General features: G+C 33.0%; 2 protein-coding genes across 3 annotated transcripts; both read left to right on the top strand.

The window, feature by feature from the left end:
- Positions 1 to 13,598: 13,598 nt before the first annotated feature.
- Positions 13,599 to 17,263, top strand: LOC149495785 (uncharacterized). Of its 2 annotated transcripts, none has more exons than XM_089723538.1 (5): positions 13,599 to 13,900; positions 13,973 to 14,152; positions 14,244 to 14,500; positions 15,064 to 16,446; positions 16,528 to 17,263. In XM_089723538.1, exons 1-5 carry the CDS (start codon positions 13,843 to 13,845, stop codon positions 16,573 to 16,575), a joined length of 1,926 nt encoding a protein of 641 aa, XP_089579664.1. In that variant the 5' UTR covers positions 13,599 to 13,842; the 3' UTR covers positions 16,576 to 17,263. The 2 variants fall into 2 exon arrangements, with proteins under 2 accessions (XP_089579664.1, XP_089579665.1); XM_089723539.1 differs by having other exon boundaries at positions 16,532 to 17,263.
- A 1,993-nt stretch (positions 17,264 to 19,256) lies between these two features.
- Positions 19,257 to 23,002, top strand: LOC105648236 (uncharacterized). Its single transcript, XM_089722229.1, has 5 exons — positions 19,257 to 19,544; positions 19,616 to 19,795; positions 19,885 to 20,141; positions 20,702 to 22,045; positions 22,127 to 23,002. The coding sequence occupies exons 1-5, from the start codon at positions 19,496 to 19,498 to the stop codon at positions 22,172 to 22,174; spliced, it is 1,878 nt and encodes a 625-aa protein (XP_089578355.1). The 5' UTR covers positions 19,257 to 19,495; the 3' UTR covers positions 22,175 to 23,002.
- Positions 23,003 to 23,580: the final 578 nt, after the last annotated feature.

Here is a 23,580-nt window from a genome sequence, read left to right on the forward strand (position 1 = left end):
TGATTCAAGTTAGTGTCTTTCTTAAATATAATTTACAGACTTTGGGTTGCTAATGAATTAGGGTAGGTTTCAGAAATGTGGTGAGTCTATGGTCGTTTGTTCTTTTGTTTATGGAGATTTATGGTGATTTTGTTGATGATAGTCAACAATGAATAGAATTTCGTTTGTGATCTTAAAATTTATCGTATAATAATTAAACCTGGAAGGTTTTCTAAAATAAAACCTATAAGTTAGTGAAATTTTAAATAAAAAGTTTCGCGATGCTTGGTAATAGATAATCTATGTCCTCTACAAGGATGGCAATATCTTAAATAATATCATAATGGAATTTGATTCACATTCCCTTTTTTTTCAAGAAAAAAGAAAAAAAAAGAAAATGTAAGCATGCCACAAACTATTTAACAACAGCTAAGTTTAAGTGCACAAATCAATCCCTAAAAGGATTGTTTCTTTTAGAAAACCATTACTCTAATTCATTAAATTTTATAATAACTAATCAACACTAAAGTTATTTTTTCTCTTTTTGATATTTAGGAGGGTCAATGAAGAGAAATAACATTGTACGTTCTAAAATAAGGGTGGCTCTCCTCTTTGAATAACATTCGTCAAATTACTGATTATTTCTGAAGGGAAGAAGACTAAACCAATCAGACCACACATGACAAGCAATTTTTTTTTTTTTTCAATCTAAATTTAAAATTATGATTTACAAAAGAATAATTTCACCATTAATATCAAACAAATTATAATAATCACTAAACTATCAATTAAACCCATTTTATAGAGATGAATTCTACAAATCTTAAGATCTCCCAATAAAATTCTATGTTTTCACTATAAATAAAAAAAGTTTATTTTTCTAGTAAAAGATAAATTTTATACTATAGACTTCAATATAAATCTTATTTTACTGATAAATTCAAATTTTATTGATTCAGAATTACCCCCTTTGATTTATGGTTGTTACCATTTTTTGCAAGCACTCGTCTCCTAACTTAATTATATTGTAACTCTTTATCAACATCTTGTCAATTGCAAAAGAATGGGTGTAATTCGATTGAACAAGTACAATCACAACAAATTTCTTGAAATTGTGTAAAATAACTTATTCTAAAAGATTTGGAAATAATTTTGATTTTGCGGGTCCCGTATATGTATGGCACAATCCAAGAGGGGGGTGAATTAGGTTTTCTAAAAATATAAATTTTAGATTTTAAAACACAATATATAATTCTAAGTGCAGCGAAAAAATAGAGAACTTGTGAGAATAAATTATGGATTAGAACTTCCTCACAAAGTTCTATAAAAGACTATGCAAAGTGCAACTATTAATTAGAACTGCTTCACAATGTCTTATTCAATATTAGAACTTCTTTATGACGAAAAGCTATTATATTTAGAACTTCTTCATAAAGTTTAGAAAATCATATAAGACTGTAGAAGAGACAGTTATTGAAATTAGAATTACTTCACAAAACTTTAATCAAGTTTAGAAAACTAATTAGAAACCCAAGTGGTGAAATATACTGTAAATAGAGGAACAGTTTAGAACTTGGTATATTTACTTATCAGAATTCCAGAGTTCTAATGTTCAGAGAAGATAAGACTTATTTCAGTTTTAGAACATCAAATCCATTAACAATCTTAGCATTTCTAAAATATAAACAGAAGTGTAAGTAAAGCAGTATCAAGCAAAACTTCAAAAATTAAAAAGATCAACACGGTGATTTATAGTGGTTCGGCACTAACTCGCCTACATCCACTCCCCAAGACTCATCTTGAGATCCTCAACTATGTTATCTCTTTTCAAGGGTAAGAGACAAACCAACAGTACAAGGCAATAGATCAACACCTAGATCTTCCCTTTATTCCACTGATTTTCCAAGGTTCTAGTTAACCTCAACCCTTTCAGTTTTTAACAGAGTACAGAAACTCAATTCAAGACATTAGAATCTCTCTCACGGAGAAGGTTGCTTGATAACCCCTTTCACAATAGCTTCTTACCTAAGCTATTACACAATTGTTTATCAAATAAAGACCCTTCTACTAAAGATTACATAATCTTAATAGACAGACAGAAATGCAAATATAAGCACAGGAAAAACAGTTTTCCAGTTTAGAAAATCGTTTAGAACACAGAACTGTTTTTCAAAAGTAGTTATTATAAAAATTCTTTTCTCTTTTAAAGATAAAAACGTAAAGTATAAAGATGAAAAGAAAAAATGGGGGTGGGGAGTAAGTTTTGAGAGATAAAAGATGTGATCAATAGGTGAATACTCTTAAAACGAAAACTCTTTCTTCCACACATTCAAAGAGTGAAAACTCTTTTTTATAGAGAGATTTGTGATTCTCGTTTTTTAGAAAGTGGATATTTCTTTTTTGAAATCAGAATATTTGCTTTCCTTATTTAGAAGATGTGAAAATCTTAGTTACCAAAAATTTGTTTTATCTTCTTAGTAAGAAAATAGAAGACGATCTCTCTTTCCTTGAACATAAAGATTTTCGAAAGCAATTTATTTGAGAAATATTTTTCGAAAAGATTCTACTTACTAAAACGAAAAAATAAGATCTTCCTTCGTTTAGGTAAGAGAATAAGTTAAAATTCTTAGATCTTCAAAGAGGATTTCCGAAAAAGAAAGCATACGATTTATTACCAAAATCGTTAGAGACATAATCTCTTTAATTTTAGGTAATTGAATCATTTCAAATTCTTTTAAAAGGAATTTCGAAAACAACTTTGACGAGAAGATTTATTTTGAAGAATCTAATTTTCGAAAAATATTTGATGAGAGAAAGATTAGTTTTTGTGATTATAGAAGAATTTTCTCTCTATCCTATAATGAATCCTAAAGACCTAACCACTAGGGTCTTCGGATGTCTTCACCACACTATGGATTTTGTAGGACTTGCCTTGTTCGTTTGTTACTTTCCATAAATATTCTGCATAAAATATTATTAGCACAAATAATATAATTTAAATTTATTTGTTTTGTTTTAATCATCAAAATTTCGAGATTAGAATTTGACCCTTGAGCGAACAATCTCCCTCTTTTTTATGATGACAAAACCAATAAATTTAGCAAACATAAAAAATGTGCTCCCCCTGAATTTTATGCATATAAGTTCTAAGCATGCCAAATGATCTTAATATGAAGCGAATTTAGAACATTTATTATGCTCCTCCTGAATAGATGCAATAAAACTATTTGTGAGATTTAGAGCTAGGGAGACATTTTAGAAACTGATTTTAGAATAGCAAAGATAGACAAGATATTCTAAGTTCTAATAATCAGAGCATATGGTCAGAGCAAAAGAATAGAAACTGATATTAGGAATAGAACAAAATATCTTAAGTCCAACTTGTAGAGCCGACGTTAGAATAAGAATCTAAGTTTTAAAACACTCAATTCATCATATAAAATATATAGCTCGCCAAAATAGAATATATAGATAGACAACACATATTAGAAAATAGTAAACACTAAGATATAAGTACATATTAGAAAATAGTAAACAATAAGATATAAGTATTTTGGTCACCACATAGCAGAGTACGTACCAAAATATCACCAAAATATCCAAAATATCCTGCGTTCTCCCCCTTTTTGTCATCATACAAAAGGGTTAGAAAAGATCAGAGCATAATAAAAAGAAATTAAACAGAATTTAAATGATATATCCTACAAAAAAAAAAAAAAAATGCTCATAACACAGAAATCAAAGAGGCTTGGGATCAATTCTAAGTCTCTTAGAACTTCTTAGATTCTGAGCAGGAGCGGTTTCAGAAGAGCTTTCTGGCCGTTTAGAAGAAGGGTGCAATGGTGGCTTTCTTCCATGAGTCTTATGTTTACCCGCAGTGTGCTTGACTTTCTTTGGTTTCTCTGAGGTAGGAGTGTAGGGTGTTCCTTTAACTTTCAGAGTAGCTAACTTCCTTTCATTGACATCTTTCATTCTTTCCAAGGACTCAATGAGAGACTGATTTTGTTCAATCATAGTCTTGCAATGCTTTATTACCTCATCGAGCTCCTTATTATGCTCTTCTATAAGCTCTCTTTCCATTCTTCCTAGCATAGCTTCCCTACTCCTTTGAGCTGATAAGAACTCAGATTCTTTTTCTGTTTTGACCTTAGTGACTTTTCTTCATCACTTAATTCCAGTTTTTCTGTCTCAGCATCACTGATTTCTTCTACTTTCTTTCCTTTTTCAAACTTTCCAGACTCCTTTTTCTCTTCTGTTTCTCCTCTTTTTCTGATTCTGCTTCCTTCTCAACTATTTTCTCTTTTTCTGTCTCTTCCTTCTTTTCCTCTTCTAATTTCTTTTCTTCTTCTCTTATTTCCTCTATCTTTTCTTCCTTCTCTGTTTCTCCTAATTTAGCTTTTCCTTTCTCTTCTTTCTTCTTCTTTTTCTCAGCCTCTTCTTTTCCTTTCTTTTCTTTCTAACTTCTTCTTTTTCTTTCTTTTCTTTCTCAGCTTCTTCTTTTCCTTCTCTTCTTTCTCTTTTTCTTCTTCACCTTCTTCATCTTTCATTTTTAATGACCCATTGTCTAGCTTTGAAACATTATAGCCATCACTTTCCTTTAAATCAACATCCAGAAATTCAAACACTGGTTGTAAGTACCATTCCATAGGGCAGTTTTTTAGGGTTATTCTACATTTTGTCAAAGATGGTATGACATAGGTTGAAAGGTTTCTTCTCAACTATATGCCACATAATGCACAACTCAACCTGATTCACATATGTAAGTGAAGCACTTTTGGGATAAATATAATGCACAATCAGTTTGTACAGCCATTTCATGCTATCTGTCAAATTTGAACATTCAATAGTGCCATGTTTGTCTGCAGAACCCCTTTTGACAATTTCTTCACAAATTCTTCCTTTTTGTACTCACTAATCCTAGAAATATCCTTAATCTTCGTTACCCTAGAACCAGTGTTTGGCAAATCAAAAATCTTGCTCAAGTCAGCGTAAGACAACGCTTTGATTTCACCCTTAAGCTTTACAGAAATCGACTCTGTTCCACTAACCTTAAGAGAACCGTAGAACTCTTTGACTAAACTCTCATAACAAAGTCTGTTTAATGACAGAAAACTCATCCAACCTTGAAACTCAAAGACTTCCTTGAAATCAAACTCATTACTACCAAAAAATTTCCAATCAATGACATACGAACGCATGAGAGGATATGGTGAGAGGACAAATTTACCTTTATCGCGAGCCCTAGCTACTTGTTTCTTTGAAGTAGCAGTTTTTGTTTTTCCTTCCTTTGGTTCCTCATCTGGCTTTTTCTGTTTTGACTCCTTTTGCTCATATTTCTTTGATAGTCTTTTTAGGAGTTGGAGTTCTTGCTCAGTTAAAGAATCAGATGAGGAGGTGGAACTTGATCTGGCCATTGTTGAAGTTTTTGATACAAAGAACAACTTAGGGTTTTGTTAGCAAGAGAGCGAGAGAAAGAGTATGGAGCAGTTTATAGAGAGATAAGAGCATTTAAGTAGAAAGGAAAAAAAAAACCGAAAATAAAGGACAGTTTTTAGGGAAATTCAAAATGACAAATAGAATAATAAAAAAAATAAAATAAAACCGCCAAAAACTAAGAATACGAAACATAATAAAATAAACACACATAATAAATTAACTGTTTTTGGATTTGGTCTAAAGCAAGATTCTGATAGTGACATTAGAAAGTCATATCAGAGCAATATGCGTTTCTTTTTAGACAGAAATGTTTTGCACACATGTTAAAAAAAAATTAGAACGTAGTAGGTCTTTCATTTTTGAATATAGAAGGCAGTTTAGAACATACTTACAGAGTTCTAAAGTTATGAGTTTAGAACTAACACACCAAGTTCTCTTCTAATTGAGCAGAATTGACTTTCATTCAAAGGTTTAGTAAAGATATCTGCCAATTGCTTTTCTGTAGGAATGAACTCAATTACTATGTCACCTTTTTGTACATGATCACGTATGAAGTGATGTCTGAGTTCTATGTGCTTGGTTCTAGAATGCTGAACTGGATTTTTAGATAAATTGATGGCGCTTATGTTGTCACACTTGATTGGCACTGTTTCTAATTTCAGTCCATAGTCTGCCAACTGTTGTTTGATCCATAGAACTTGTGCAACACAACTTCCAGCAACAACATATTCCGCTTCTGTAGTAGAAAGAGCAACATATGTCTGTTTCTTGCTAAACCATGATACAAGGGCGCTGCTTAGAAATTGACAAGTTCCAGACGTGCTTTTTCTCTCTATTCTGCTTCCTGCAAAGTCAGAATCACTATACCCAACAAGATCAAATGTATCACCTTTAGAATACCACAAACCCAGATTAGAAGTTCCACAAAGATATCTTAATATTCTTTTTACAGCAATTAAATGAGATTCTTTGGGACACGATTGAAATCTAGCACATAGACAAACACTAAAATGTATGTCTGGTCTGTTTGCCGTTAGATATAGTAAAGAACCAATCATACTTCTAAACAATTTAATATCCACATCCTTACCTTTTTCATCTTTTTCTAATTTTGAGGACGGACTCATTAGTGTACTACATACCTTGGCACTTTCCATTTTGAATCATTTCAACAATTCTCTACTATATTTTTCTTGACTTATGAAAATTCCATTTTCACATTGTTTGATTTAAAGTCCAAGGAAGAAGTTTAATTCTCCCATCATACTCATTTCGAACTCACCCTGCATAATCTTAGAAAATTCCTTACAAAGAAGATTATCAGTAGATCCAAAGATTATGTCATCAACATAAATTTGTACAACTAGAATGTCATATGCGTTATTTTTGATAAATAGTGTTGTGTCAACCTTTCCTCTTGAAAAACCATTTTCCAATAGAAACTTACTCAATCTTTCATACCAAGCTCTAGGATCTTGCTTCAAACCTTAAAGAGCTTTAGTAAGTTTGCAAATATGATTAGGTTTATCAAAAATTTCAAAACCAGGAGGTTGTTCTACATACACTTCTTCATTTAGAAAACCATTTAGGAAAGCACTTTTCACATCCATTTGATATAACATGAAGTTTTTAAAACATACAAATGCACAAAGCATTCTAATGGCCTCAAGTCTAGCAACCGGGGCAAAGGTCTCATCAAAATTGATGCCTTCCTCTTGGTTGTACCCTTGAGCCACTAATCTTGCTTTATTTCTCACAACGTTGCCTTGTTCATCAAGCTTATTTCTAAACACCCATTTTGTTCCAATAATAGAATGGTTTTAGGTCTAGAAACAAGTTTCCAAACTTGGTTTATCTTAAATTGATTTAGCTCTTCTTGCTTAGCAAGAATCCAACTTTCATCATTTTGAGCATCTTCTAAACTTTTAGGTTCTAATTGAGAAACGAAAGCAACATTACCAAAATATCTTCTAAGTTGAGCTCTAGTTATCATCCTTTCTGAGGGATTATCCATAATGTCTTCTTGGGGATGATACTTATGAAATCGTCATTCTTTTGGTAATTGAGAATCTTCATTTTCTCTTTCTATCATTTGACTTTCAACTATATTCTGATCTTCATGTTCAACTTCTGGTTCAGCCTAATTATCAGTGTTCTGCTCACTTTCTGGCTGTTCTAGTTGTTCTGATTGTTCATTCTGCTTTTCATGATTGGAATCTACAACATCGTCACTTTCTAATGTTCTAGATGTAGAGTCAGATTCATCAAACACAACATGAATAGATTCTTCTACAACTAGAATCTTTTTATTAAATACTCTATATGCTTTACTATTACTAGAATATCCTAGAAAAATACCTTCATAAGATTTAGTATCAAATTTAGCAAGAAGATTTTCTTGTTATTTAGAATAAAGCATTTGCACCCAAAAATGTGAAAATAACCAATATTTGGTTTTCTACCTTTGTATAGCTCATATGGAGTCTTTTTGAGTTTAGATCTTACCAAAGCCCTGTTTAGAATGTAACAAGCAGTGTTAACTGCTTCTGCCTAGAAATACTTTGGTAGTTTAGAATCACTTAGCATGGTTCTGGCCATTTTTTGAAGTGTTCTATTCTTGTGTTCCACTACTCCATTTTGTTGAGGTGTTCTAGGTGCTGAGAAGTTATGGAAAATTCCTGACTCCTTGCAAAAAGCGTCGAATTTCTGATTTTCAAATTCTCCTCGATGATCACTTCTAATTGCTGAGATGTTGTATCCTTTCTTATTTTGTATTCTCTTGCAAAGATGAATAAACATGTCATATGACTCATCCCTATTTCTAAGGAAGAGTGTCCAGGTGAATCCAGAGTAATCATCTACAATAACAAGTGCATAGAATTTTCCTCCAAGACTAGAAGGAGTAATTGGACCGAATAGATCAAGGTGTAGCAATTCTAAAGGTCTAGAAGTAGAAACCATGCCCTTGGATTTAAAAGATGTTCTGGTTTGTTTGCCCATTTGACAAGCATCACAAATGTGATCTTTTTCGAATTTCAACTTTGGCAAACCTCGAATCAAATCTTTCTTAGACAGTTTAGAAATAAGGTGGATGCTTGCATGTCCAAGTCTTCTATGCCATAACCAACTAGAATTATCAACAAAAACTAAACATATATCCTGGTTATGCATATCAAAGAGATCTGTCAGGTATATATTTCCAAACCTTTTTCCAACAAATAAGGTTTTATTATCATGCATGTTCTGAACTTCACAATAAGAAGGTTTAAAGATCACTCTTCTATTTTTATCACAAATCTGACTAACACTTAATAAGTTATAATGTAATCCTTCTACTAAGCATACATCTTCTATTGAAGGATTATAACCTACCACACCAATACCAACGATTTTACCTTTTGCTTTGTCTCCAAAGCTTACTGTACCTCCCTTTTTCTTTTCTAATATGGTGAACTTCTTTCTATCACCAGTCATATGCCTAGAGCAAGCGCTGTCCATGTACCACATTTCTGTTTTCAGCTCACTCCTTAGGTACACCTGAAAAGATCAAGCAGATTTAGGTACCCAACTCATATTGGGTCCTGGAGGGTTAGTGGTAACAGGTGCATTTAGCTTACTATGATTTTTCTTTCTGTTGAAACTTTGATATTCTACAGTCACAACATTAGAAACTACATTTTTCTTATTAGAAACACAATTCAGTTTAGAAATGCTATCATAGCTAGAACTTGTCTTTTCTTTAGAAAGTGATTCTGAAATTGATTTTAGAATTCTAATCTCAGTTTTTAAAGATTCATTTTCAGAATTCAGATTTTACATTTTTCTTCAAGATGTGTCAGATTTTCAGAAAATCTATTATTACAATCTTTAATATCTTTGATTTCTGTGATAAGATCTTTGCATGTAACTTCTTGATAAAAAAGCATCTTTTAAATGATTACTTTCAGATTTTAATTTTCTGAAATCTTTCTTTAGAACTTTATGCTTTCTAACAAGCTTTTCAAACTCATTGCAAAGATTATTGTAAGTATCTAGAAGATCATTTTCTGATTCAGGTTCAGAAATACTTACAGTGCTTTCTTCATGCTTCTGGATCGTTGCATTTGTTTCGTTGATTTCAGCTTTCTGTGTTGAAGTTAGAGTGCTAATTTCTTTGGAGTTAGAATCGATAGTAGCCATTAAACATATATTAGCTATTTCTTCTTGATCACTGTGGCTTTCAGAATTAGAATTATCTGAATCACTCCAAACAGCTACGAAAGCCTGCTTCAGCTTCTCTTTCGTTGGCTTCTTTTTCAATTTAGGACAATTAGGCTTGATATGTCCGGGTTTGTTGCATTCATAATAAACCACTTCAGAAGGTTCTTTCTTAGGTAAGTTACCATTTTTGGGTGGAAAGTTCTTTTTGATAAACTTTTTCTGTGGCCTTCCACTCTTTCTATAGAACTTTTTGAATCTTTTAGCAACGAGTGCTAAATCATCACTATCAAGATCGGAAGAACTTTCTTCACTAGAAACTACTTTCAAAGCCAGTCCTTTCTTTTTCTTATCTTCTATAGTCAAAGAAGATTTCATTTCTTTTGAAACAAGAGCTCCTCAAAGATAATCATAACTGACGGGAGTCTCTTTGTAATTCATGACAGTTCCTATAGAATCCCATTTTTTAGGTAGAATTCTAACAATTTTCTTAACAAGCTCATCTTCTGAAATTTCCTTACCGAGAGTTCTCAAAGGATTAACTATATTAGTAAATCTAGAGTTTAACTCTGCAATAGTTTCTCATTCCTTCATACTAAACATTTCATATTCTCTCCAAAGGATATTTATTCTAGATTCCTTTACTCTATCTGTACCCTCATAGGTAACTTTAAGTTTTTCCCATACTTCTGTCGTAGATTTACATCCAGACACTTTGTTGTATTCTGTTGCGTCTAAAGCACAATGAAGAATATTGATAGCTTTTGCATTTATAGCAATATCAGTCCAATCGGCATCTGTATATTCTTCTTCTGTTTTTCTAATACTCTCATTTTCTATAATTTTCATGGGAATACGAGGACCAGTAATAACATTCCTCCAGCAGTTTATATCGACTGATTTCATGAAATTTTCCATTCTAGTTTTCCAATAAGAGTAATTAGAATCATTGAACAAGGGAGGTCTAGAAACTGATTGACCTTCTAACGAAGTAAGAGGAAGTGAGGTTGCCATGGGATCTTATCTCTTAAGCGGTTAAGCTTCGGTAAGTCAAGAGCCAAAGCCCTGATACCAGATTGTAGGTCCCGTATATGTATGGTACAACCCAAGAGGGGGGTGAATTGGGTTTTCTAAAAATATAAATTTTAGATTTTAAAACATAATATAGAATTATAAGTGCAGCGGAAAAATAGAGAACTTGTGTGAATAAATTATGGATTAGAACTTTCTCACAAAGTTTTATAAAAAGACTATGCAAAGTGCAGCTATTAATTAGAACTGCTTCACAATGTCTTATTCAATATTAGAACTTTTTTATGACAAAAAGATATTGTATTTAGAGCTTCCTCATAAAGTTTAGAGAATCATATAAGACTGTATGAGAGACAGTTATTGAAATTAGAACTGCTTCACAAAGCTTTAATCAAGTTTAGAAAACTGATTAGAAACCCAAGTAGTGAAATATACTGTAAATAGAGGAATAGTTTAGAACTTGGTATATTCACTTATCAGAATTCCAGAGTTCTAATATTCAGAGAAGATAAGACTTATTTCAGTTTTAGAACATCAAATCCATTAACAATCTTAGCATTTCTAAAATATAAACAGAAGTGTAAGTAAAGCAGTATCAAGCAAAACTTCAAAAATTAAAAAGATCAACACGGTGATTTATAGTGGTTCGGCACTAACTCGCCTACATTCATTCCCCAAGACTCATCTTGAGATCCTCAACTATGTTATCTCTTTTCAAGGGTAAGAGACAAACCAACAGTACAAGGCAATAGATCAACACCTAGATCTACCCTTTATCCCACTAGATTTTCCAAAGGTTCTAGTTAACCTTAACCCTTTCAGTTTTTGAGAGAGTACAGAAACTCAATTGAAGACATTAGAATCTCTCTCACGGAGAAGGTTGCTTGATAACCTCTTTCACAATAGCTTCTTACCTAAGCTATTACACAATTGTTTATCAAATAAAGACCTGTCTACTAAAGATTACAGAATCTTAATAGACAGACAGAAATGCAAATATAAGCATAAGAAAAACAGTTTTTCAGTTTAGAAAATCGTTTAGAACACAGAACTGTTTTTCAAAAGTAGTTATTATAAAAATTCTTTTCTCTTTTAAAGATAAAAACGTAAAGCATAAAGATGAAAAGAAAAAACGGGGGTAGAGAGTAAGTTTTGAGAGATAAAAGATGTGATCAATAGGTGAATACTCTTAAAACGAAAACTCTTTCTTCCATACATTTCAAAGAGTGAAAACTCCTTTTTATAGAGAGATATGTGATTCTCATTTTTTAGAAAGTGAATATTTCTTTTTGAAATCAGAATATTTGCTTTCCTTATTTAGAAGATACAAAAATCTTAGTTACCAAAAATTCGTTTTATCCTTTTGGTAAGAAAATAGAAAACGATCTCTGTTCCCTTAAACATAAAGATTTTCGAAAGCAATTTATTTGAGAAATATTTTTCGAAAAGATTCTACTTACTAAAACGAAAAATAAGATCTTCCTTCGTTTTAGGTAAGAGAATAAGTTAAAATTCTTAGATTTTCAAAGAGGATTTTCGAAAAAGAAAGCATACGGTTTATTACCAAAATCCTTAGAGACATAATTTCTTTAATTTTAGGTAATTGAATCATTTCGATTTCTTTTAAAAGGAATTTCGAAAACAACTTTTTGACGAGAAGATTTATTTTGAAGAATCTAATTTTCGAAAAATTTTTGATGAGAGAAAGATTAGTTTTTGTGCTTGTAGATGAATTTTCTCTGTATCCTACAATGAATCCTAAAAACCTAACCACTAGGGTCTTCGGATGTCTTCACACACTATGGATTTTGTAGGACATGCCTTGTTCATTTGTTACTTTTCATAAATATTCTGCATAAAACATTATTAGCACAAATAATATAATTTAAATTTATTTGTTTTGTTTTAATCATCAAAATTTCGAGATTTGAATTTGACTCTTGAGCCAACAGATTTTTCAAAAGAAGTGATTTTTTTATCATTAAACTTTTTTTTTTTGGTTATTTTTCAAATACAAGGATTTCTCTTTGTCTCTCCTCCCTTTTCCATTATGTTCCCTTTCTATTCATATATCACTCTCAACATAAAAAATCAACAAAGTGAATAAATTTATGAGTAACAGTGACTTTTAGATTGGGTAAAGTAGTTGTCAAAATTGTTCATTCACGTTACTCGGGTGCACATATTATTATTCTTAATAGATAAATATTTCAAGTTTGATAAATATAAAAATGCTTAGTTTTATGTCTTTAGTATCTATAAGTATAATTAAGTATTTGAATTTTTTTTAATTTTTTATGTTTTCTCACGAGCATCTTCACATTCATTTTGGCGTTTCAGGATTCGTGGCTTTCCTTTTCTGTGAATGTGACTTTCCTTTCTATAAATATTATTACAACGAATTGAACATATGTAAATAATATGTAAATATCCGCGGGCAAAGTGTGGAATTACGACTGGTATATATATAGATGTTTAATTATCTATATTTGTATATCTATTAAATTGTAGACTCTAAACTTGATGAAAGGGAAAAAAAAATGAAAAACATAATATAGAGGATACTTCAATTCAATATTTATCTGTGAAATTATTGTATAACAAGTAAATCCGTAAATGAATCATCCAATTAATTCTAAAATTTATTTATTCGAAGGGACTCAAAATCTTATTTCATGCAGCTGAGATAAGACTCTCATTCCAAGAGTCAATATTAGACTCTCTCATCTCGTCTTGTATGAACGGGGCGATACATCGCATTTAGATAAGTATTTCCCTCCAACAGTACTTCCATCACTAAAATTGAAAAGTGCAAAGCGAAGGACTGACAGAGGTCTCAGTGGTGGGACCCACGGATATTTGTTTTCTTTTGGCTAGCCCCTTCAACAAGCGGTAAAAAAATACAATAAAATAAATCAATAAATAAATAACATAGAACTGTGGATTAGTGAGTCATCATTCCTTTTCCTACAAGAAATAGAGAAGTAGCAGTGACTCTGGCGTGGAAGACTAATCGTCGTACAGTGCAGATAGTCAATCCAGTGTGTGAGTGAAAATGGAAACAAATTTCACACTTCACTGGAACTAGCTTTCCACTCCATTCCCCTACAGCTTCCTCCTCCACTGACCGCAACTTCCTTCTCTTTCATTCTTCATTCTTCTTCTGGTTGCTCGCTGGCTGCTATTTTAGCAACCGGAATGACTAATAACTCCCCCTCCCCCTCCCCCTCCTCCTCCTCCTCCTCCTCCTCCTCCGGTGAGTGTATTTTTCATTTCTAGTTCTGTTGTTTTACTTTTTCCTGCTCTAAGTCCTTTTTGTTGTTCAAAGCCATGGCAAATGCACCGGTTTTATTTGCTCAAAACTTGCCGCTCGGATGGAGATTTGCCCCGACCGATCAACAACTGGTTGGTCATTACTTGAAGCGGAAGAGGCATGGTGATCCTATCGAAGGCTCCGACATCGTTGAGGTTATTAAATTCTGCAATTATAACCCTGGGGATCTTGCTGGTAAGTAGCTCGTCTCCAATCTTTGTCTCTTTCTTCTAATTTTTTTTTTTTTTTTAATTATGAATTGAGAGGATGAAAAATGTGTGTATAGGTCTGTCCAAGAATAAATCCACCGATAAAGTATGGTTTTTCTTTTATCTTCGCGAGTACCGCAATAATAGTAGACTGACTAACCGAAAGGCGGGGAATGGATACTGGAAAATCACCGGTGATCCTCGCTCAGTCACTCAGGAAGGGAGTGATGAGGAGATAGGAACTAAGAGAATTTTGGTTTTCCATAATCCTGACGCGACTAACTGGGTCATGCACGAGTATGAGTACACTGCAGAACTCGACTCGCCTATTCAGGTAATTGCAACACTCTGTTTCATGAAATTAACTGCTTAAATCCTTATTCTTCAATGAAAATTGGCTCTTTGTTTCATAATCCAAGGCTCATTTCTTTGCAGTACCATTGGGCCCAACAGAAAAAAACACAGGATAGAAACTTAATTATCCTGGCCATTGTTCAGGATAGTGAAAAGTATTTGTTTTTTTTATCCTCACGATCATGGACAGGCAAAACTTTTCTTGTCTTTTACAACTCACGGGGAAAAGTTTCCTTCCCTCCCTTCTATATGGATTTATTTGTTCAAGTTTAATCAAACAATTTATAATAATTGCTTGAAAGAAATTGAAAATGGATTTTAATGTAGCCCCAATGGGAATCCATGCATTAATGTCAATTAGCTATACTGATTCCTCGAGGTTTTGGTTATATAACTCGATGAGCTATATCCCACTCATCAATTATGTTTCCTGTTTGCTCTGTTATTTCCTCCCAAGTTTTAGTGATACAGTGTTTAGAAATTCTGATTATACTGATTTGTAATGCGGAATATGGAATTTACAAACTGTTATATGCTTCTCAGGGTAACTATGTTCTTTGCAAATTGAAGGAGAAGCCAAATGAGAAGAAAAAAACAGTTAAGAGGTCGAAGAAAGAGGAACCAATTTGCAAGAAGCCAAGAGCACAAAAGAAGGCAAGAAAAGGCGAATCAGCTTCAGTTTCAGCTTCTGCTTCTGAAAATAAAATATCGGAGGAGATCAGGGCTTATTCAGCCTATGGTGAAGGTGAACCTAGAAATAGCAACCATATAATTTCTGATTTGTCAAATCAAAATTCAAAAAAGATGGCTGCTATTGCAACCAATGACAAAGGTGAGGCAAGTAACGTAGAGGCTTTAGATTATGACAATCAAAGCCTATGTGAGGTTATTTCTATCTCAACCTGCAACACAGGTGAAACAAGCAGCTTAATAGCTTCTACTTTGGAGAATCAGAAATTTTCCCAGATGACTGACGTTTCATCCTATAAGGAGGGTGAAACGATACGCTTGATGGCATCTGATATAGAAAATTATAATCCAAACGAGATGACTGCTATGTCATCTTATAAGAACAGTAAACCAAGTTACACAACTTCTGGTTTACAAGATCTAAATTCATATGAGATAACTACTGTTTCATCAAATAACAAAGGTGAAGCAAGTCCCTGCATGACTAATGAAAATCAAAACTCAAATGAAATGGCCAAACAGTCATTTCCTTTTCAAAACCAAAACTCAAATGAAATGGCTAAAGAGTCATTTCCTTTTCAAAATCAGAACTCAAATGAAATGCCCAATGAGTCATTTTATTTGCAAAATCAAAATCATAACTCAAACGAAATGGTTAATGAAAATGAAAACTCAAACGAAATGGCTAAACAGTCATTTCATTTTCAAAATGAAAACTCAAACGAAATGGCTAAGTCATTTCATTTTCAAAATGAAAACTCAAACGAAATGGCTAAAGAGTCATTTCCTTTTCAAAGCCAAAACTCAAATGAAATGGCTAAAGAATCATTTTATGAGAAAGGCAAACCAACTTACCTTGATTCTTTGGATTTAAAGAATCAAAATCCTAGTAAGAGCAGCAACATATCAGCTTCTACAAAAGGTGTGTGGAGTTCGCTCTTGGAAACACCTTCCGATTTTGATAATCAAAATCAACCTGAGAAGACTGATGTGTCACCCCTCAAACATTATCCAAGTTCCTATATGGCTTATAATGCTGGAGAAAAATTTCAAGCAGCGCAAAGTCAGTATGAGGTTCCAGTTATTCCGAACCCCTTGATGAATTTTAATTCCCAAGAAGAAATGTTACAAAACCAATATAGCTCAATCTTTGAAGATGATTATCTGGAAGAAGAAATGTTACCCCTTGATTGGCCCTGGACTTTTTCTGGAAGAGGAGAAAATACATTTTCTGAGGTGAGAAATGCTACATTTTTCATGATTTTGTTAATGCAAGGCATAAGAAGCAAACTTATAATCATGCGATGCTTTTTGCAGACAGATCTCCAGCTGTGGGAAGACTGGCTAAAGCAGTATACAGCATAATATACTAGAACTGGAGACTTGGTATGATGTAGGTACGCCTAAAAAGGTGCCTTAAAATGCATCAGAAAGAAAGACTATTATAGTAGGAACCCAACACCTCTTGTATGGTTCCTTATATAGTATCCATGGTTTATCTAGCTAGCCGTTGATTGCCTAATGATAGTGTCCAGTTAAGACTTGATTTCACACGTGCAGCATTAAACTTCAGGCTGCAATGCTTCATGATTCATAGTATGGTCTGTTTCCTCCTAAATCCGCAGCTATACATTTATAAAAATGTTATGCTTATTGAAACCGGTGCAACTCTTATTCCGGAGTTATGATTAGGCTATTGAAGCCTAAATAGCTTCCATGATGCGACTCTTATTCTGGGGTTATGATTAGGCTAGTGAAGCCTAAATAGCTTCCATGATGCGACTCTTATTCCGGAGTTATGATTAGGCTATGAAGCCTTGTATAGCTTCCATGATGCAACTCTTTTTCCAGAGTTATGATTATTGTACCCTGTTGTAATTATTGTTGAATGTGAAGCCTTGTATAGCTTCCATGTATTAGTTCCTTCGCTTGCTTGTGAAGGTGTAATTGTATGAAGAACTAACAGCTTATTGTATTGTCTGGGTATGTATCATTTTATCCTTATGTTGTAAAAATTGCGAATAAATAGTTCAGTTTTGAAGTCATGATTCAAGTTAGTTGTCTTTCTTAAATATAATTTACAGACTTTGGGTTGCTAATGAATTAGGGTAGGTTTCAGAAATGTGGTGAGTCTATGGTCGTTTGTTCTTTTGTTTATGGAGATTTATGGTGATTTTGTTGATGATAGTCAACAATGAATAGAATTTCGTTTGTGATCTTAAAATTTATCGTATAATAATTAAACCTGGAAGGTTTTCTAAAATAAAACCTATAAGTTAGTGAAATTTTAAATAAAAAGTTTCGCGATGCTTGGTAATAGATAATCTATGTCCTCTACAAGGATGGCAATATCTTAAATAATATCATAATGGAATTTGATTCACATTCCCTTTTTTTTCAAGAAAAAAAGAAAAAAAAAGAAAATGTAAGCATGCCACAAACTATTTAACAACAGCTAAGTTTAAGTGCACAAATCAATCCCTAAAAGGATTGTTTCTTTTAGAAAACCATTACTCTAATTCATTAAATTTTATAATAACTAATCAACACTAAAGTTATTTTTTCTCTTTTTGATATTTAGGAGGGTCAATGAAGAGAAATAACATTGTACGTTCTAAAATAAGGGTGGCTCTCCTCTTTGAATAACATTCGTCAAATTACTGATTATTTCTGAGGAGAAGAAGACTAAAACCAATCAAACAACACATGACAAGCAAATTTTTTTTTTTTCTTTCAATCTAAATTTAAAATTATGATTTACAGAAGAATAATTTCACAATTAATGGCAAACAAATTATAATAATCACTAAACTATCAATTAAACCCATTTTATAGAGATGAATTCTACAAAATCTTAAGATCTCCCAATAAAATTCTATGTTTTCACTATAAATAAAAATGTTTATCTTTCTAGTAAAAGATAAATTTTATACTATAGATTCCAATATAAATCTTTATTTTACTGATAAATTCAAATTTTATTGAATTCAGAATTTACCCCCCTTTGATTAATGGTTGTTACCATTTTTTGCAAGCACTCATCTCCTAACTTAATTATATTGTAACTCTTTATCAACATCTTGTCAATTGCAAAAAGAATGGTGCAATTCGATTGAACAAATACAATCACAACAAATTTCTTGAAATTGTGTAAAATAACTTATTCCAAAAGATTTGGAAATAATTTTGATTTTTCCAAAGAAGTGAGTTTTTTTTATCATTAAACCTTTTTTTTCTTTTGTTATTTTTCAAAAATAAGGATTTCTCTTTGTTTCTCCTCCCTTTTCCATTCTGTTCCCTTTCTATTCATATATCACTCTCAACATAAAAAATCAACAAAGTGAATAAATTTATGAGTAACAGTGACTTTTAGATTGGGTAAAGTAGTTGTCAAATTGTTCATTTACGAGCATCTTCACATTCATTTTGGCGTTTTAAGATTCGTGGCTTTCCTTTTCTATGAATGTGGCTTTCCTTTCTATAAATATTATTCCAACGAATCGAACATATGTAAATATCCGCGCTCAAAGTGTGGAATTACGACCGGTATATATATAGATGTTTAATTATCTATATTTGTATATCTATTAAATTGTAGACTTTAAATTGATGAAAGGAAAAAAAAAAAAACATAATATAGAAGATACTTCAATTCAATATTTATCTGTAAATATATATCAATTAATTATTGTATAACAAGTAAATCCGTAACTGAATTATCCAATTAATTCTAAAATTTAATTAATCGAAGGGACTCAAAATCTTATTTCATGCAGCTGAGATGAGACTCTCATTCCAAGAGTCAATATTAGACTCTCTCTTCTCATCTTTTATGAACGGGGCGATACATCACATTTAGATAAGTATTTCCCCCAAACAGTACTTCCGTTACTAAAATTGAAAAGTGCAAAGCGAAGGACTGACAGAGGTCTCAGTGGTGGGACCCACGGATATTTGTTTTCTTTTGGCTACCCCCTTCAACAAGCGGTAAAAAATACAATAAAATAAATCAATAAATAAATAACATAGAACAGTGGATTAGTGAGTCATCACTCCTTCTCCTACAAGTAATAGAGAAGTAGCAGTGACTCTGGCGTGGAAGACTAATCGTCGTACAGTACAGATAGTCAATCCAGTGTGTGAGTGAAAATGGAAACAAATTTCACACTTCACTGGAACTAGCTTTCCACTCCATTCCCCTAAAGCTTCCTCCTCTACTGACTGCAAGTTCCTTCTCTTTCATTCTTCTTCTGGTTGCTCGCTGGCTGCTATTTTAGCAACCGGAATGACTAATAACTCCCCTTCCCCCTCCTCCTCCTCCTCCTCCTCCTCCGGTGAGTGTATTTTTCATTTCTAGTTCTGTTGTTTTATTTTTCTTGCTCTAAGTCCTTTTTGTTGTTCAAAGGCATGGCAAATGCACCGGTTTTATTTGCTCAAAACTTGCCGCTCGGCTGGAGATTTGCCCCGACCGATCAACAACTGGTTGGTCATTACTTGAAGCGGAAGAGGCATGGTGATCCTATCGACGGCTCCGACATCATTGAGGTTATTAAATTCTGCAATTATAACCCTTGGGATCTAGCTGGTAAGTAGCTCGTCTCCAATCTTTGTCTCTTTCTTCTAATTTTTCTTTTTTTTAATTATGAATTAAGAGGATGGAAAATGCGTGTATAGGTCTGTCCAAGAATAAATCCACCGATAAAGTATGGTTTTTCTTTTATCTTCGCGAGTACCGCAATAATAGTGGACTGGCTAAGCGAAAGGCGGGGAATGGATACTGGAAAATCACCGGTGATCCTCGCTCAGTCACTCAGGAAGGGAGTGATGAGGAGATAGGAACTAAGAGAATTTTAGTTTTCCATAATCCTGACGCGACTCACTGGGTCATGCACGAGTATGAGTACACTGCAGAACTCAACTCGCCTATTCAGGTAATTGCAACACTCTGTTTCATGAAATTAACTGCTTAAATCCTTATTCTTCAATGAAAATTGGCTCTTTGTTTCATAACCCAAGGCTCATTTCTTTGCAGTACCATTGGGCCCAACAGAAAAAAACACAGGATAGAAACTTAATTATCCTGGCCATTGTTCAGGATAGTGAAAAGTATTTGTTTTTATCCTCACGATCATGGACAGGCAAAACTTTTCTTGTCTTTCACAACTCACGGGGAAAAGTTTCCTTCCCTCCCTTCTATATGGATTTATTTGTTCAAGTTTAATCATACAATTTATAATAATTACTTGAAAGAAATTGAAAATGAATTTTAATGTAGCTCCAATGGGAATCCATGCATTAATGTCAATTAGCTATACTGATTCCTCGAGGTTTTGGTTATATAACTCGATGAGCTATATCCCACTCATCAATTATGTTTCCTGTTTGCTCTGTTATTTCCTCCCAAGTTTTAGTGATACAGTGTTTAGAAATTCTGATTATACTGATTTGTAATGCGGAACATGGAATTTATAAACTGTTGTATGCTTCTCAGGGTAACTATGTTCTTTGCAAATTGAAGAAGAAGCCAAATGAGAAGAAAAAAACAGTTAAGAGGTCGAAGAAAGTGGAACCAATTTGCAAGAAGCCAAGAGCACAAAAGAAGGCAAGAAAAGGCGAATCAGCTTCAGTTTCAGCTTCTGCTTCTGAAAATAAATTATCGGAGGGGATCAGGGCTTATTCAGCCTATGGTGAAGGTGAACCTAGCAATAGCAATCATATGATTTCTGATTTGTCAAATCAAAATTCAAAAAAGATGGCTGCTATTGCAACCAATGACAAAGGTGAAGCAAGTAACCTTGAGGCTTTAGATTATGACAATCAAAGTCTCTGTGAGGTTATTTCTATCTCAACCTGCAACACAGGGGAAACAAGCAGCTTAATAGCTTCTACTTTGGGGAATCAGAAATTTTCCCAGATGACTGACGTTTCATCCTATAAGGAGGGTGAAACGATATGCTTGATGGCATCTGATATAGAAAATTATAATCCAGACGAGATGACTGCTATGTCATCTTATAAGAACAGTAAACCAAGTTACACAACTTCTGGTTTACAAGATCAAAATTCATATGAGATAACTACTGTTTCATCAAATAACAAAGGTGAAGCAAGTCCCTGCATGACTAATGAAAATCAAAACTCAAATGAAATGGCCAAACAGTCATTTCCTTTTCAAAACCAAAACTCAAACGAAATGGCTAATGAGTCATTTCATTTTCAAAATGAAAACTCAAACGAAATGGCTGAAGAGTCATTTCCTTTTCAAACCCAAAACTCAAATGAAATGGCTAATGAAAATGAGAACTCAAACGAAATGGCTAAACAGTCACTTCATTTTCAAAATGAAAACTCAAACGAAATGGCTAATGAGTCATTTCAGTTTCAAAATCAAAACTCAAACGAAATGGCTAAAGATTCATTTCCTTTTCAAAGCCAAAACCCAAATGAAATGCCTAAAGAATCATTTTATGAGAAAGGCAAACCAAGTAACCTTGATCCTTTGGATTTAAAGAATCAAAATCCTAGTAAGAGCAGCAACAAATCAGCTTCTACAAAAGGTGTGTGGAGTTCCCTCTCGGAAACACCTTCCGATTTTGATAATCAAAATCAACCTGAGAAGACTGATGTGTCACCCCTCAAATATTATCCAAGTTCCTATATGGCTTATAATGCTGGAGAAACATCTCAAGCAGAGCAAAGTCAGTATAAGGTTCCAGTTATTCTGAACCCCTTGATGAATTTTAATTCCCAAGAATTAATGTTACAAAACCAATATAGCTCAATCCTTGAAGATTCCTGGACTTTTTCTGGAAGAAGAGAAAATACATTTTCTGAGGTGAGAAATGCTGCATTTTTCTTGATTTTGTTAATGTAAGGCATAAGAAGCAAACTTATAATCATGTGATGCTTTTTGCAGATAGATATCCAACTGTGGGAAGACTGGCTAAAGCAGTATACAGCATAATATACTAGAACTGGAGACTTGGTATGATGTAGGTATTAGAAGTTGAAAGGGTAGAGGTGGACTGGGTGAGAGGTTAGAACCCATAAGATGAAAATATATGATATGGGCTTACTTGGGCTTAGGCCAACCATTGTTAAAAGATTAGTACTAACCGATTAGCTAGCTAACTTAGCACCCTTATATGCCCTTTGTGGATTTGGTATTTATTTAGTTGATGTGGGATTCAACACAGGGTACGCCTAGAAAGGTACCTTAAAATGCATCAGAAAGAAAGATTATTAAAGTAGGAACCCAACACCTCTTGTATGGTTCCTTATATAGTATCAGTGGTTTATCTAGCTAGCTAGCCGTTGATTGCCTAATGATGGTGTCCAGTTAAGACTTGATTTCACACGTGCAGCACTAAACTTCAGGCTGCAATGCTTCATGATTCATAGTATGGTCTGTTTCCTCCGAAATCCGCAGCTATACATTTATAAAAATGTTAAGCTTATTGAAACCGATGCAACTCTTATTCCGGAGTTATGATTAGGCTATTGAAGCCTAAATAGCTTCCATGATGCGACTCTTATTCCGGAGTTATGATTAGGCTATGAAGCCTTGTATAGCTTCAATGATGCAACTCTTATTCCAGAGTTATGATTATTGTACGCTGTTGTAATTATTGTTGAATGTGAAGCCTTGTATAGCTTCCATGTATTAGTTCCTTCGCTTGCTTGTGAAGGTGTAATTGTATGAAGAACTAATAGCTTGTTGTATTGTCTGGGTATGTATCACTTTATCCTTATGTTGTAAAAATTGCGAATAAATAGTTCAGTTTTGAAGTCATGATTCAAGTTAGTTGTCTTTCTTACATATAATTTACAGACTTTGGGTTGCTAATGAATTAGGGTAGGTTTCAGAAATGTGGTGAGTCTATGGTCTTCTGTTCTTTTGTTTATGGAGATTTATGGTGATTTTGTTGATGATAGTCAACAATGAATAGAATTTCGTTTGTGATCTTAAAATCTGTCATATAATAATCAAAACTGGAAGGTTTTCCAAAAAATAAAACCTATAAGTCAGTGAAATTTTAAATAAATAATAAAAAGCTTCGTCATGCTTGATAATAGATAATTTTTGTCCTATAAAAGGATGATAATATCTTAAATAATATCATAATGGAATTTGATTCACATTCCTTTTTTTTTTTTTCAAGAAAAAAAGAAAAAAGAAAATGTAAGCATACCACAGAATATTTAACAACAACTAAGTTTAAGTGCACAAGTCAATCCATGAAAGGATTGTTTCTTTTAGAAAATCATTACTCTAATTCATTAAATTTTATAATAACTAATCAACACTAAAGTTATTTTTTCTCTTTTTGATATTTAGGAGGGTCGATGAAGAGAAATAATATTGTACCT

This window comes from Jatropha curcas, chromosome 6, assembly GCF_041381405.1.
Source record: "Jatropha curcas cultivar XTBG-Jc1 chromosome 6, XTBG_Jcur_1.0, whole genome shotgun sequence".
Classification (NCBI taxonomy): domain Eukaryota; kingdom Viridiplantae; phylum Streptophyta; class Magnoliopsida; order Malpighiales; family Euphorbiaceae; genus Jatropha; species Jatropha curcas.

Excerpts from the sequence above, each read along its gene's own strand:
- LOC105648236 (XM_089722229.1), top strand. The coding sequence starts at position 19,496 with ATGACTAATAACTCCCCTTCCCCCTCCTCCTCCTCCTCCTCCTCCTCC. Across the intron at positions 19,796-19,884 it reads TAACCCTTGGGATCTAGCTG|GTCTGTCCAAGAATAAATCC; the intron begins GTAAGTAGCTCG and ends ATGCGTGTATAG. Across the intron at positions 20,142-20,701 it reads AACTCAACTCGCCTATTCAG|GGTAACTATGTTCTTTGCAA; the intron begins GTAATTGCAACA and ends TATGCTTCTCAG.
- LOC149495785 (XM_089723538.1), top strand. The coding sequence starts at position 13,843 with ATGACTAATAACTCCCCCTCCCCCTCCCCCTCCTCCTCCTCCTCCTCC. Across the intron at positions 14,501-15,063 it reads AACTCGACTCGCCTATTCAG|GGTAACTATGTTCTTTGCAA; the intron begins GTAATTGCAACA and ends TATGCTTCTCAG. Across the intron at positions 16,447-16,527 it reads GAGAAAATACATTTTCTGAG|ACAGATCTCCAGCTGTGGGA; the intron begins GTGAGAAATGCT and ends TGCTTTTTGCAG.